Source organism: Citrus clementina, unplaced genomic scaffold (assembly GCF_000493195.1).
Source record: "Citrus clementina cultivar Clemenules unplaced genomic scaffold, Citrus_clementina_v1.0 scaffold_6, whole genome shotgun sequence".
In the NCBI taxonomy this organism is placed as follows: Eukaryota; Viridiplantae; Streptophyta; class Magnoliopsida; order Sapindales; family Rutaceae; genus Citrus; species Citrus x clementina.
Window position 1 is genome coordinate 25451456 of NW_006262139.1, and position 14203 is coordinate 25465658.

A 14203-nucleotide genomic window follows, 5' to 3' on the forward strand; every position below is an offset into this window, starting at 1 on the left:
AAGGCCCCATACAGGCCCCAACTTGAAATTGCCATTCTACCGCTAAACGTAGGACGTCATTTCTAAACAAGCGCAGCTCTGCTTCTGCTTCATTAAGCGTGATAAAAAAATCCCATCAAGCTGCGACACCTGAGCATTTTTCTAACTCATTCACACTCAACCCTTGTTGTCTTTCCTCTCCCTCTCTGTGGAGCCTTGGTTTTAACTGGTGACTCTTCTGGTACGTTATCTGATATATGCATCAGCAATAAGTCATGTGGGCTCCAATAACCGCCCATGAACCTGCGGACACTATTACACACTTAATTGTATAAGTTGGTTGTTACACTTCAAAACAGTATCATCATCCTCTAGACTCATGGTTGTCTGTTCCATGAATTGTATCAAATACCAGACACTAAATGCAACCAAACCAAAAACAAGATTCATATAACTGTTATTTGACTCGATCAATGGTAGCACAAAGAACGGGTACAAAAAATACTGCATGCGAAAATTTTCACCATGTATATTAGATTACATTTTTGGAACTTGGAAAAGAGAATTGAAGAGATGTACAAAAGCAGGTGGTGAATTTGCATAGCACCACCTCTTTATCAATCAAAATAAGGTTATATGGGGCTGAGAGAGACATAGAGGCCTTACCTAGGTAAAAAAATTTCAAAAAGGAAATGCTACAAATTCTTGTGGTTCTGCTATGTTCCATCACCTCCTGTGAGGATTATGCAATGATTTTGAGGATCCCTCAAAGAGATCCAACAAGTAACTCTGCAGATCATCAGCACTGTATTTAATGTGCTTGTCACTTATTTGATTCTTATGTCTGCTTTCAAAAGTGCGATAAGCTTGGATCACCTTCAGCGATATTGAAATTCTCAAGTCTTCTCGAAGGTGAACATTTGGGATAACCCATGCTGATTGGGTTTTGTAGACCTCCTCAAATGCGAGATAAAAGTTCTTGAATCTCTCTTTGAGTTTTGAGACAGAACTTGAACCAGAATTCCCGTCATCCTTCAATAAGGGAAGGATTGAACTCCAAGTAGCCCTCTCATAGTCCATTGCATGTTGTTGGAATTTCCAGTTGTGCTTCCGGATCCAATTGTCACCAAAAATAAGCCTAAGCTCTGAATTCTTAACCTTCTGAGCCATGTAATGTATGTTGTTCATCAAAAAGATGTGTTGCAGTGAAACATCCTTGTACATCTTTGATTTCTCATGAAGTTTGGATTCTAGAATTGAAGTGACTGAACGATAGCGGATAGCCATTGGTGAAAAATTGCTAGTCAAACTTCCACTTAAGCTCTCTTCTTCCATGGCTGAATTCATGTTAGCTGGTGCTGAGCTGGGATCCTCTTTATCGTGGTTCCTTAAAAGCAAATTAAGAGTCTCAGTGTAGTCAGTGAGTGTCCTGAGGTAGTTCATCACATATTTGGTAAGATGGAGAACTCCTCCTCCAGCAAAAGGGTTACTTGCTGTGTAAGATGCAATGGCATTCTCAAATTCCATAAATGTCCCCCTCACAGAATCACCCACCCTCCTCAGAACCTCATAATACTCGATTCTAACTGAAGAACCAATTTTATCCGCATATAAAGCATCTATATCCGAAAGAAGATCAGCTAGGACCTCGTACATGTCAAGAATGCAAAACAACTTCTCTGGTTTGTGGGGCCCGATGGATACAGCTTCACCAAAATTCAGCAGCTGCAACATTGAAGCCTTTGATGCTTCAACAAAGCATGATACATTAACTGGTTCAAACTCCCCAAAGATCTGCTCAGAAAGAAACTTCTCACTAGCAAGATAACTCCGTACAAAGATCTTGAGTGCCCAAACCCATCTCTTGATCTTGGAATTCAAATGACCCCATTCCATCTTAAGTACATCCTCAATACTCAGTTTCTCCATTTCAAGAATGAAGAGACACTCATCCAAGGCATCCTTTCGGGCCATGACATAGGCCTGGCAACATTCATGATCATAATTAGACAGGAACATCAAATTAGCAATGCATCTGAGATCAGGTATCACATCTGCACGGACCAAATGAACAATGAATTCTTCTGAGGTTCTGCTAACACTATCTCTTTGAAAAGAGTCATCAATGGATATGGAATCATCCCCGTAAGAAATAATTGAGCTCTCGTCCATAATATCCTCTTCACTTGACCTGAAGGACATGTGTTCTGGCTCAAAAGGTTGCCTGTTCTGAACAAGGATGTGCCTGAATTCTTCCTCAAGTCTATTCATAGCCATTTGAAGAACATCATGAGCTTTCCGCAATAGCTCTTTCTCATGACCATTTTTCTCCAAACACAAACCATCCAATCGTTCAATCAATTTTCGGGCTTCATCCGCAGCATTCAGATACTCAGAAGCTTCATCCGGGCCCGAGTCCCAGATCATAGACTGATCTGCCTCCCTACTCAAGATCTTCTCCTGAACAATATTAAGCTGTTCTTCAATCTCACTCACTCCCTCATCACTGATTGTCGCCATGGTTGACAATTGGGAGCCAAGATCTGCCAAAACTCTCTTCATTTTACTAGTAAGGTTTTTATTTGACCCTAATGCCCTCACAAGGTGTTCTGCGGCAGCAATCAGGTTCTCTTCTTCTCCCATTTCTGGAACAATCTTATCAATATCTCCCATTGTTTGACAGGACGCAAGGAATTTTCAACAGTCACAGCACTGCTCCAACACGTAATGCCCTCTAAATCCCTGAATTTTCAACAAACAGAAAAATCAATTTTCTGCAAACCAGAACTCATAACTTTCTATCAAATGAAATGATCACTAAGGAAGATACCAAACGAAGAATCCTCAAACAAAATGCTAGAAGGATCAAAGAATTGGTTAAACAATTCAATAAGACCAACATAGTTGATTAAAACGAACATTTAATAGAAAAAATCCACTTTTTGATCTAGTAATAACAACAAGACAAGAGCAACAGAAAGACATAACTCAAGTTCCAATCTTTGGCACTTGGCAGGCCTTTATAATCACGAACGTGAACAAAATGCATAAAACACAAATGGGTTTCTAAAAGAGAAGCTAAGAAAAGCATACAAGTGATGATTAAAAAAAAAAAAAGGCTTTGATTTAAATCTTTAAAAAAAAAATCTAACGTGTACGGACAGTACAAAGCAAAACTGACCTGTTTTATTGGAGCTTTTAGAAGATCTTAGAGCCTTAGCTTGCAGCTTTTTTGAGTTTCCAATTTCTAAATCTTCGTGAGCAACTTCGAAGATCAAGTCTTTGTTTGTTTGTTGAATGTTGTGTGCCTTTTGCATGTTTATAGTGCCTCTGCCTCGGTGCCTCGTGGCTTTGACCCTTTTAGGTCTACGCGTACATACACAAGAACATTGGTAGTCAATACAACTGAATTGTACGACCACACTGTTTGGTCTTGTCCTACATGACAGAAGAGCAAAACCAATGATACATTTCCAAATTCTGCAAAAAGAATAAGGACAAAAGTTTTAGGATATTATCATTTTTCCACTAAAGGTATTCTGACACATCATGTCAGTACCATGGTTTGGTAAAACTATCAATTTATCACCAAACGTTTAAACTGTTAGTATTTTCCCACAATTCCGTTAAAACTCAGTTAATATGTAACAGAAAATTCATAAAATGTCAATTTTACCCCTGGAGCGTAAAAGACTATGTAATTAACCTTTTATGAATTTTATAATTAAATCATCATTTGTTGTTCTTCCTTCTTAAAGGAAAAAAATTACCCTTTATAAATTTTGTAAAATTGACCGTGTGGTGCTAGGTACTTCATAAATTGATTTAATTTTTAAAGGGCAAATTTATTTATTAAATTGACGAGCTAAAGACAATTTATTATACTACTAAAACTCAATTTATGAAAGGGCAAAAAAAAAATGTGCAAAAGAAGCAATTTAATCTTTGATATGATGATAATAATTTTACACAAAAAATTAAATAAATAAATTTGTCCTTTAAAAATTAAATAAATTAAATCAATTTATGAATTACCTAACACCACACGGTCAATTTTACAAAATTCATAAAAGGTAATTTTTGTCCTTTAAGAAGGAAGAACAATAAATGATGATTTAATTACAAAATTCATAAAAGGTTAATTACATGGTCTTTTATGCTCCAGGGGTAAAATTGACCTTTTAGAAATTTTCCATTACATATTAACTAAGTTTTAACGGAATGGTGGGAAAATGCTAACAGTTTAAATGTTTGGTGGTAAATTGATAGTTTTACTAAATCGTGGTACTGACATGATGTGTCAGAATACCTTTGGTGGGAAAATGATAATATCCCAAAGTTTTACAAATAAAAGATAAAATTAATTACTTTAATTAGTGAGAGTCAATCTCACGAGCATTGTATTTAATCATTGCAAATGGGCGAAAATTAACAATTTGCACATTTTGAAATATGCATATTGTCATTCGATAATTATTAGACAGTGAAGTATTTGGGCTGTGAGTTTTTAATCATTTTGATACCAGGTTAAGAGAAAAAGGTAAGTCTACTTATCCCTTTAGGACATACTGTTGATTGATGATGAAGAACTTGATTTAACAAAATTATTTTTATAGCAATAGTTTCCAATTATGTGTGCTGCTCCTGCAATATGATTACACTTTCCATGACATCTTTTCAAAGATACCAATTTTTTAAATGTTTTAGAAGGATTCAAACAAATACAAACCCTCTACAACTGTCTTTGTTTGAAAGAAGACAAAAAGCTTGCAAGTCACCTATTGGATTGGAGTATTCCCACCAACTTTTCTTTAAAGCAATTGGATAAATTACTAGCAAAATTAACCTCTTGCTTGTTCATTCCATTTTCGTTTCCTAATACACAATCAAACTCTTTCTTTCCCTTTTCTACTCGTGATTAAATATAACAAATACCCAACATTTGGTATTTAAATTTAGTATTTTTCCAACTGCAGAGAGAAGTTTTTTTTGTGTTTTTTCCCCCCTTTTTTTTGGTCCCTCCACTTTTTCATCTTGATTTTGGAAGTGGGTCACCCCTCAAAAATGATTTGAATAGCTGAAGAGCTGCTCTTGGCTTGAAGAGTGGCACCTCATGCCCTGCTCCTCTCACTGTTGCAAAAGTTAACCCTTCATATACCTCTGTCCAGCCTCCCACCTTAGCAAAAGAATGAAGGGGAAAAAGAATGAACTCATCGCATTCATATTTTGTAGATTACTAAAATAACATATTCAGTTGGAATATCTAAACTCAGAATGGATCAAATCTACTTTCAGACGTGTGGAAAAAGAATGAACTAGAAGGCCTATATATGACAAAAATCTGGCCGAAGAACGAATGTTTTAGAAGATTATTTAATGCAAGCCTAAGTCAATTCAGTGAATTATTAATCTTCCCTAGATAATATCAGAACCATTGATATAATCTTTCACAAGTTCTTGTAAATTCTATTTGTATAAACAAACATAAAGGGGAAAGTTTACTGACCTGTTTCTTGACATACCAAGGGTACCATGGAATTTTTGTTGTCAATTTGAGTTGTGCAAGTGAGTATCTAGTTGCTGTGACTGGCACCACTGAGTCCACATCCCCACTGCAATTCTCAATCAAACACATGAAGAAAAATTAAAATTAATATCCATACAATGGACACAATTATGTGTGTATTAATTTTTGAAACAATTACGAAGTACTGAATTTCCGATACCAACTTAATACAGAATTTGCCAACCTGAAAACCCAGACTCTCAATCCACCAGCAATCATTTTCCTATAAATCGGAAGAACAGATACATCCGTGTCGTTCCAATTTCGATTCAAAACTTCACTGTATAAGTAGCAAAATTAGACAAAAGATCATTTGTACTGCTTACAGAAAACTGATAAATTGAAATTTTTGTTTTAGATTATTACCTGCAAGCAGTCCACTTATAAGGAATTTTGGTCTTGTTAGCATGAAGTGCTTTCTGCACATCGGGCCTATTGTAATATATCTCAGCATATTTTTCAGTGCAAGGGTCATAGCCTGAAATCCGCCGCAAAGTCTAATAACAACACACGGAACATTTATTTTAAGTATGGTGGGAAGGGATGATTAAATTGTATGTCATAACAATAACAATATATAAATAAGAATGAATTAAAAATGTGTGCGTGCGCGTGCGCGTGTGTACCTTATAATTATGAGGGCGATGAGGTAAACGCATAAGATGGCGAGTAGCAGCAGCACTGCCATCTGAGTTGTTACAAGGAGCTGCATAGATGTTATATTGATCAATGTTTCCAAATTCTTGATCCATGGCATAAGTATACAAGGATTCACACTCGTCCGATTCCTTCTGCCTTCGGAAATCACAAGTGTTGATGAGTTGCTGGTATGTTTTATCAGAGATCATAGCATGACTCCACCAGTATGTCACTGTACCAAGGTTGTCGTAGTAGTTGTCTGTCACTGCATTGCCAACCTGCAATCAAATTTCACATTTCTATTTCTAATTATGTTATCAAAATTATATTAAAACAACTATGCAAGTACCTGACATGATGAGAAAATTAATGAAAAGATCAATGAAAAACAATATATATATAATATAAGTATATACGTACTGTACATAGATATATATACGCACATGTAAATGAAACTATATATATATAATATAAGTATATACGTACGTGCGTACCATTATTCCTTTGAGATTTATGGGGTGTTTAGACTTTGAGTTGTGGATCATAATTTCTCTAGCCAGCTGAGGGACATAGTGGCCAGCATAGCTTTCTCCTGTGAGGTACACCTCCCGCCCTTTATACCTCGGGAAACGATCCATCCATCGGATTAAGAACTGCAATGAGTCCTTAGCTGCATGCATCCATCCACCACAATATCATCAAACATATAAACATAATAATTACTACTTACATGGTAATTAATTCTACATTAAAAATAAAATTGCTGCATATATATATCTTGAAGTCAATAGACCGATAATTAGCTAATTAATAATTAACATAGAAAGCGAAAGATACCGGTGCGGCCATCACCGGTGTCAAGTAAATCGGAGGAGCGGTTGGTGTAAGAGAAGCCGACGCCGGCCGGAGTTTCTAAGAATAAGAGGTTGGCCTCGGTGTTCCATGAGAGCTTGTTGAGGTACAATCCTGAGGCAGTCTTGTTGATTCTGAACGGCCCTATTTCTTCAGAAGCACCATATGCCACGGAAGAGCAACCAGGACCTGTTCACACAATAACGATATTTCTAATTTGATATTTTAATTATTAAAAAAAAAAAGATACCTATGATGATCGTAACATTATTGCTGGTACATTTTTTTTTTTTTTTAACTTTTTCTTGCATATCTCTCTTTTCTTTTTTTTTCCTTTTTCAAGTTTCTTTTTACAGTTAAAATTTTGTACACGGGGTAAAATTTACTATACTAAATCCATGTATATTGTTACCCATACTTCCCAGAATATGTATGTACACACATACACACACACACTGATCATATATATTTAATCTGAGTCCCCCTCTCCTTCAAATTGAAGGCTGAACCTCCTAGCATAAGCTGCTAATCAGCTTAATTTGCTAACATGATTAGAATTTACAACAAGGGTATTTAATTACCAAAAGAAAAGAAAAGGTTGTGTGGTGAAGTAGAAGCATTTAGCAAGTGAAGACAAGAGAATTGCAGTAAAATTAGGAAGTAGAGATCGATGTACATTGATGGTGCAACAAACACAAGCTGACAAGCTGGCAGAGTCTCTCCCTTTCTCACACTACTGAAACAAACAGCAAAGTCTGTGTAATATATATGACCTATTAAATGCTGGCTGTTTCTGGTTGCTGTCAAGGCATTTATTTTCTCATCACTACACAAAGTGTGCATGTGTGCAAGCAAGTGAAATGAATAATAAGAGTTTGTAGTTTTGTGTGTTGAATGGATTTTCAAGTTTTCAATTGAGATATTTTGGTCATGATGATGATGATGAGTTTCTACAATAATATTGGTGGTTAGGTCATCATCATTTCCATTGGTAGGCCACAGTCAAGTCCTGAGGCCACTCTCCCTCCCTCTCTCACAGTCAGTCACTCGCAAACAAAATAAACAGTGTGTGAAAAAGTAACAATATCTTTTTTCTTCTGCATCAAAGATTACAGCGTGCAGAGAAGCTTCTAATTTGAGCCTTGCACTACAAAAAAAATTATACACAAAAACACAAAATGTTTGCCAAAAATACAAAAGAAATTTTAAGCGGATATTTATTAATTAATTATCAGAAGCAATAGAACAGGAACACGACAGTAAAATATGAGCTATATTTTATAAGCAAATGCATAATGCATTTATACATACATACATACATACATACACACATAGATCCACACACATACATATATATTGTTGGAACTAACCTCCATTAAGCCAAACAACAAGAGGTTTATTGAGAGGATTGTGGGTGGCTTCAGTGAGCCAGTAAAAGAGAGCTCTACCAGGAACTTTGTTAACAGCAACGTAGCCAGAGAATTGTTGGAAAGAGACCTTTGGTTGGCCTGGAAGTGATGCAATTCTGTCAGCTTCTTCTTCTTCTTTGGTCACCGCTACTACACCATGGCAGCAGCTTGAAGCTAAAAGATTTAGTGCGAGGAACAAAGAGAGCATGGACAGAGAGATCTCATGTCTTTGATGAGCTGCTATGATGGTGACCATGGCTTTCTTCGTCATGAAGATTGGAGAAATATGAAGAAAGAAGGCCGGGTCTCTTCTTTTTTGATTGATGTGAAGTATATAAGGAGTGTAAGTGTTGGCTCAGAATGGAATAAATAGCGGGAGATTAAGAGAGAGAGAGAGAGGAGGAGGAGGATTTATGACTGTGCTCTCATATTTTCAGTCTTTGACATTATTATATGATTTGGATACCCCCTTGTCAAATAGGGCAACCCACGTTGATTCTAGTTAAAAGTCAAATTTAGCCTTATTTCTAAGACACTTCAACAATTAAATCATATTTGGATCCATTCTTTGGGATCAAGATTATCTTCGGATTTTATCACTAAGGACAAGTATATATGTGTTTGTTCAAAATAGATTTTGACCGTACATAATTAACTAGCAATATGTAAATACATGTCAAAATATCTTTACCATATTGGAAAATATTTGGGCATTCTTGGAACATTACATTTTTTTTTTTTAATTCACTCATTGTTATATGCGTACTTTAACCAATCATGATTATATGCATACATGTGGTAAATAGTGAATGAATAAAGAATATATAATGTTTCAGAAGTACCAAAGACATTCTCTTAGATAGGCTCTAATCAAAGAAAACTCTGAATATACAATTCTCTTATTTGAGATTAATTATTAGAATTTTAAGAGATTTCAAAAACACATAATACATATGTATAATTCAGGGAAAAAAAAAACTTAGATAGAACTTATACAGATCCTAAATTAATTATGCATTTGATATTTAATTCAAGGAGATGAAAAATTTATGTAAGAACAAGAATAAAACCTTTAAAATATCAATGTTTGATGCGTACATCTTCCAAAGCGATGCCAATTGCTCGAAGTGCAGCCTGTGCAGGCTTCGCTTGGTTCTTGGCCTCATCTGTGTCAGCTACAAAATAAGAGTAACAAGAGGAGTATTTGAAATAAGATGGGATGTCCATATGTCACTCACCAAATTGTTTTGATATTTTCGTTTCTTTATTTGTAGAGGGTGGGGGTCTCTTAATTTTGTCTTAATTATAAGGGCATGCAAAGGCCTCACATGGTTTCCACTTTCCACACACCTACGAAACAGTCCCATTAATTCCTCTTGTATTCATATCCCATGGCTTTGACTATCTTAATTTCTTCGGCAACTTGGCTTTGATTATCCACTCTTTCTTGATATGCTTCCTTTGTTTTTTTATTATTAATAAATTGTTTGGATAGGAATTAATATTAAATCCAATTTCGGTATTAATAATTTATTTTGTCATACAGGGTAGTTGTAGAGCTTTTAATATGTGATTATTACTTTTGCTCCTAATTTTGCAGCTTGCCTAGCTATTGATGAAACATTGGCTTGTTGGGCTACAGTTTTCTTCGTGATGCAGCAGCTATTAAACTAACTTATTAGTAACTGAAATTTGAGAAAAGCATTTTATCCCGGAAAAGAAACTACCATGAATTCGCCTCCTCTAGGATTTTTCAGGTATATTAAATTAGATTGAAGTGTTTTCAATAATAAGTTTATCATAATTAATTAAAAATTAAAACAATGCAAGTTATTTGAAACAAGGGATTGTTCTTTATTTATTTATTTATTTACAGGTTTCTCAAGTTCTCTTTGCGTGCACGCGAGGTGGGGTTTCATTGATTTCCAAAAATAGCATAATGTGGGAGAGCAAATGAGCAATTGGGCAAAGTGAAAGTGATGATGATGATGGCTCTTTTGATTTTGAGCTAAAATTGGTTTGTCATTCTTTGCCCATTTTAGCAACTGTTCTTGATAGCCCATCATCACAATCCACCCCCCCATTTCCGTCTCCCATTTTTCTCCACTCACATTGCCTAATGTTATTTTGCATTTTTATTTATTTAATTGCATTTCCAACCATTATTTCTCTTTTGTCTTTTTTTTTTTTTTTTGGGTTATTTGAAAACAGTGATTATTCAGCTTGCTAATGATGTCAGTAGTCAGGGGTATAACTTTTAGAGTAATGATACAGCCACAAACTCTTGTACAAACTTATTTTGTACAAACTGATGTGGCATGATAAGATTGGTTGAATTAAATATCACTTGGCTCACATGATTTGTTTTTATTAATTTATATTTTCATTCAACCAATGAATTAATGCCACGTCAGTTTGTACAAAATAAATTTGTACAAGAGTTTGTGGTTGTATCATTACTCTAACTTTTAATGTCAAATTTGGCATTGGCTTTAGAAGATTCAATATATTCTTGAAAGTACTAATTTTTTGCTTTGTTGATTCCTTTATATTTTTCCTTCTAAACAAAATGAAATGAACTCAACCAAGTGTTTGCTTATCTTTTTTTGGCCAAATTCACTAAATGTCATGTGCTTCTATTTTATATTTTTCTTCAATATCTTATCCCATAAAACTAATGGTATTTTTTGCAGAATAATTAAATCTATCAAATCTCCTCCACTAGCAATGGTGGTGCTGTCTATAAATATCATATACCATTAAAATCTCTTATATTAATCTGACACAAGATCCTCATGTGATATGAATTTTCTTAAATTTTTAAAGATTATATGTCATGTTTCTTTCAAATAATCAAATAATCTTAATAGAATAGTCAGATCTAATTCTAAATGTTCGAGGACCTCTGTTATTTGGCAACAAGTTTAGTAACATTACATTGTTCAAATTTTAATTTTACAACGAGAAAGAGACACTGTGAAGATGAATCTGTATATATGTTCAATTTGAAGATTGACATGTGTACTTCTAAATCAAAAACTCATTCAAAATATATTTTTATTGTAAAGAAAATAAAAATAAATCTGCCCAATAAAATTATAGCGGTGGTGGGGGTAGCTTAAAATTTCCTAAAAGGAGGTAAGAATTAAATAGCTAAACATGGAAATATAATAAACAAGTGTATAAAAAAATTTAAGTAGAAAGCTATAGTTTTAATGACACTATAGGAAGGAAAAAGGAGGCCGTTGGCTGCTTTTGTGACGTGTTGTGTTTAAAATTGCGTAAGCACTTATTATAGGTAAAGAGGGAGGAAGGGCTTTTCCATTTCCATTTCCATTTCCACTGGCAGCAGCACTTAAAAGTTATTATTATGTACTGAATTGAATATACAGTGAGTCCGAGAAGTGGCAACCCAGAGAGAAGCCCAGCTGCAGAGGTCGATGGTGAAAAGTTGAGTCATGCATTTTCAAAGTCAAAGTAGTCAATGTTCTTCTCTTTCTACTCCCTGCATCAAACATTGAAATGCTCGTTGATAAGACCAGTAATTAATGGCGACCTGCATATATCTCTCAATACCAACAGTCGCACACCCCTATACCGATTAACAGCGCGTCGGCATTTAAAAAGATGATTACGCCCAAATTTTTAATTAAAGATGCATGATCATATTAAGATTATAAATAAATTTAAAAATATAAAATATAAATTTTAATATATTACAGAATAAAATATATTGTAGTAAAGTATAAGTATATATATTTTTAACTCATATCTAACTTTAATATGACCAGAAATCTCTGATTAAAAAAATTTGTTAATATATATATATATATATATATATATTTTATTTAATGAAAACATCCTCGTTTAACAAAGTGAAGATATTTATCACTAACTGACAAATAAATACAGCATTCGATATATTAAAATTTATATATTTTTAATGTGTGACATTCTCACTTCAACAAAATAAAGATGTTCGAGGGTACTATATAAAGGATTCCATGTTTTATTCTAATAAGAGTCTTTTATTTTATCACTTACTTTAATAACTTAAGATATCTCTTATTAAATAATAGTTCACATATAGTAATTAGAACAATACTATTTGAACAGCAACAAGTCAGAAGGAAGACAAAAACGACAGTATTGTTTATGCTATAATGCTATCATTTTATATGCCACAATGTTTTTGTAGCATGAACTATACTCATATTTTTGTCTTCATGTTATCTTACTGTTGTTCTAATAGCAGTATCAATAACAGACATTAATAAAATTATGGATTCCCCTTATAGCATTTATAAATCGCACAAAATTTAAATTATTAAACCCACCTGAATACTAATGTAGGTTTTAATTTTTTTAAGAAAGTTCATCCGCTATAAATTTTGACAATTACTAAACTCATAATGGTACTAAATAAATTTTTTTTGCGAATTCCCACATTTAGAATAAAATGTAAGTTACAACTCTTAAGAGGACTTTATCCCAAAAAAAAAAAAAAAAAAGACTCCTAAACGCTAAGAGCACGCCGGAACAGTTGGATCGTACAATACAATCTGATCTGTGGCGCTGGAAAATCCGTATTGGAATCAGAGGAAGTAATAGTTTTTAATTTTCTTTCTCTTTGACCCAACGGATGAAATTAATAATTGAAATTATGGTGATTGATAAGATGTATTTGGTGGTGACTAAAGTCACGTGCCGTTGATATGACCAGAGTGAACTACTGCATTACTAAAAGAACAAGGGAGCAGGTAGCTACTAATTAATTAGCACACATGCCCTTGATGTGACCTTGAATGAATGAATGAATGAATCAATCAATCAATCGGGCACTATAAAGTTAGTCAATAAATACGTAGTAAATACTGTCGTCCTATTATTCTTTAATTGTTGCCCCTTCCCTCCCTTCCTTGCTTGCTTTGTGATTATAATATAAGATTTTTTTTTTATACAGTATATATGCAGTGTGTGTGGCACATGTTAAAATATGGTTGAATTATCATATGTTTTGAGTTTTACCACTATTTAATCATAACTTAGACTTGTGCGTGACATCGCGCACTGTATCAACTTTGCTAGGGTATAATTAAAAGATTTTTAAAAAATAAAATTTTATTAATTATTCTAAATGGTTAAGCCAGTAAAAAAAAAATTATTCTTTTTTATTTAGAAAGTTTTCTAGAATTTTTATTTCATTATTTTTGAAAAGATAGAAGTGTTATAATGTTATTATTTTAATAAAAGAAACTTTTTAATTAAAATAATATAAATTTATTTTTATTTGAAGAACAACTTATTTTTTCACTTTTTTGATTTATCATATAAATAAATAAGTATATTAAAGAATTAAATTAGAATGGCTCCTATAATAATAAGTATAATATTTGTGCTAATGGTAATGAAAATTTTGGTTAGTTTTCGTGTTGCAAAGTGACAGTTACTTTTATTGTGAAAATCATGCACTCGTGCCACGTCTACGACATTCAATTATTCAACTTTAATAATAATAATAATAATAATAATAATAATAATAATAATAATAATAATAATAATAATAATAATAGTGATAATGTCGTATTATTGGCAATGGAAGGTTACAGATACATACTCGTCGGATTATATATTATTATTATTATTGATCGTCAAAATGAACCAATTATTGGTTTGAATGTGTGTTTGTTAATGGCTACTACTTAGTTGTTAAACGTCATAATCCAACTCTAAAAAACTAGATTGATTTTTTTGATGT

General features: G+C 33.5%; 2 protein-coding genes across 4 annotated transcripts; both read right to left on the reverse strand.

Moving 5' to 3' along the window:
* Positions 1–484: 484 nt before the first annotated feature.
* LOC18039134 (exocyst complex component EXO70E2) lies at positions 485–3427 on the reverse strand. Its single transcript, XM_006431231.2, has 2 exons — positions 3161–3427; positions 485–2721 (listed from the first exon to the last, which is right to left on the reverse strand). The coding sequence occupies exon 2, from the start codon at positions 2650–2652 to the stop codon at positions 706–708; it is 1947 nt and encodes a 648-aa protein (XP_006431294.1). The 5' UTR covers positions 2653–2721; positions 3161–3427; the 3' UTR covers positions 485–705.
* Positions 3428–4635: 1208 nt separating this feature from the next.
* Positions 4636–8871, reverse strand: LOC18039379 (serine carboxypeptidase-like 25). 3 transcript variants are annotated; one of them, XM_006431232.2, is made up of 8 exons: positions 8407–8871; positions 7022–7225; positions 6679–6854; positions 6172–6462; positions 5912–6042; positions 5730–5825; positions 5486–5591; positions 4637–5155 (listed from the first exon to the last, which is right to left on the reverse strand). In XM_006431232.2, the coding sequence occupies exons 1-8, from the start codon at positions 8714–8716 to the stop codon at positions 5009–5011; spliced, it is 1461 nt and encodes a 486-aa protein (XP_006431295.1). In that variant the 5' UTR covers positions 8717–8871; the 3' UTR covers positions 4637–5008. The 3 variants fall into 3 exon arrangements, with proteins under 3 accessions (XP_024037450.1, XP_006431295.1, XP_024037449.1); XM_024181681.1 differs by having other exon boundaries at positions 5064–5155; positions 5710–5825; XM_024181682.1 differs by lacking the exon at positions 7022–7225 and having other exon boundaries at positions 4636–5155.
* Positions 8872–14203: the final 5332 nt, after the last annotated feature.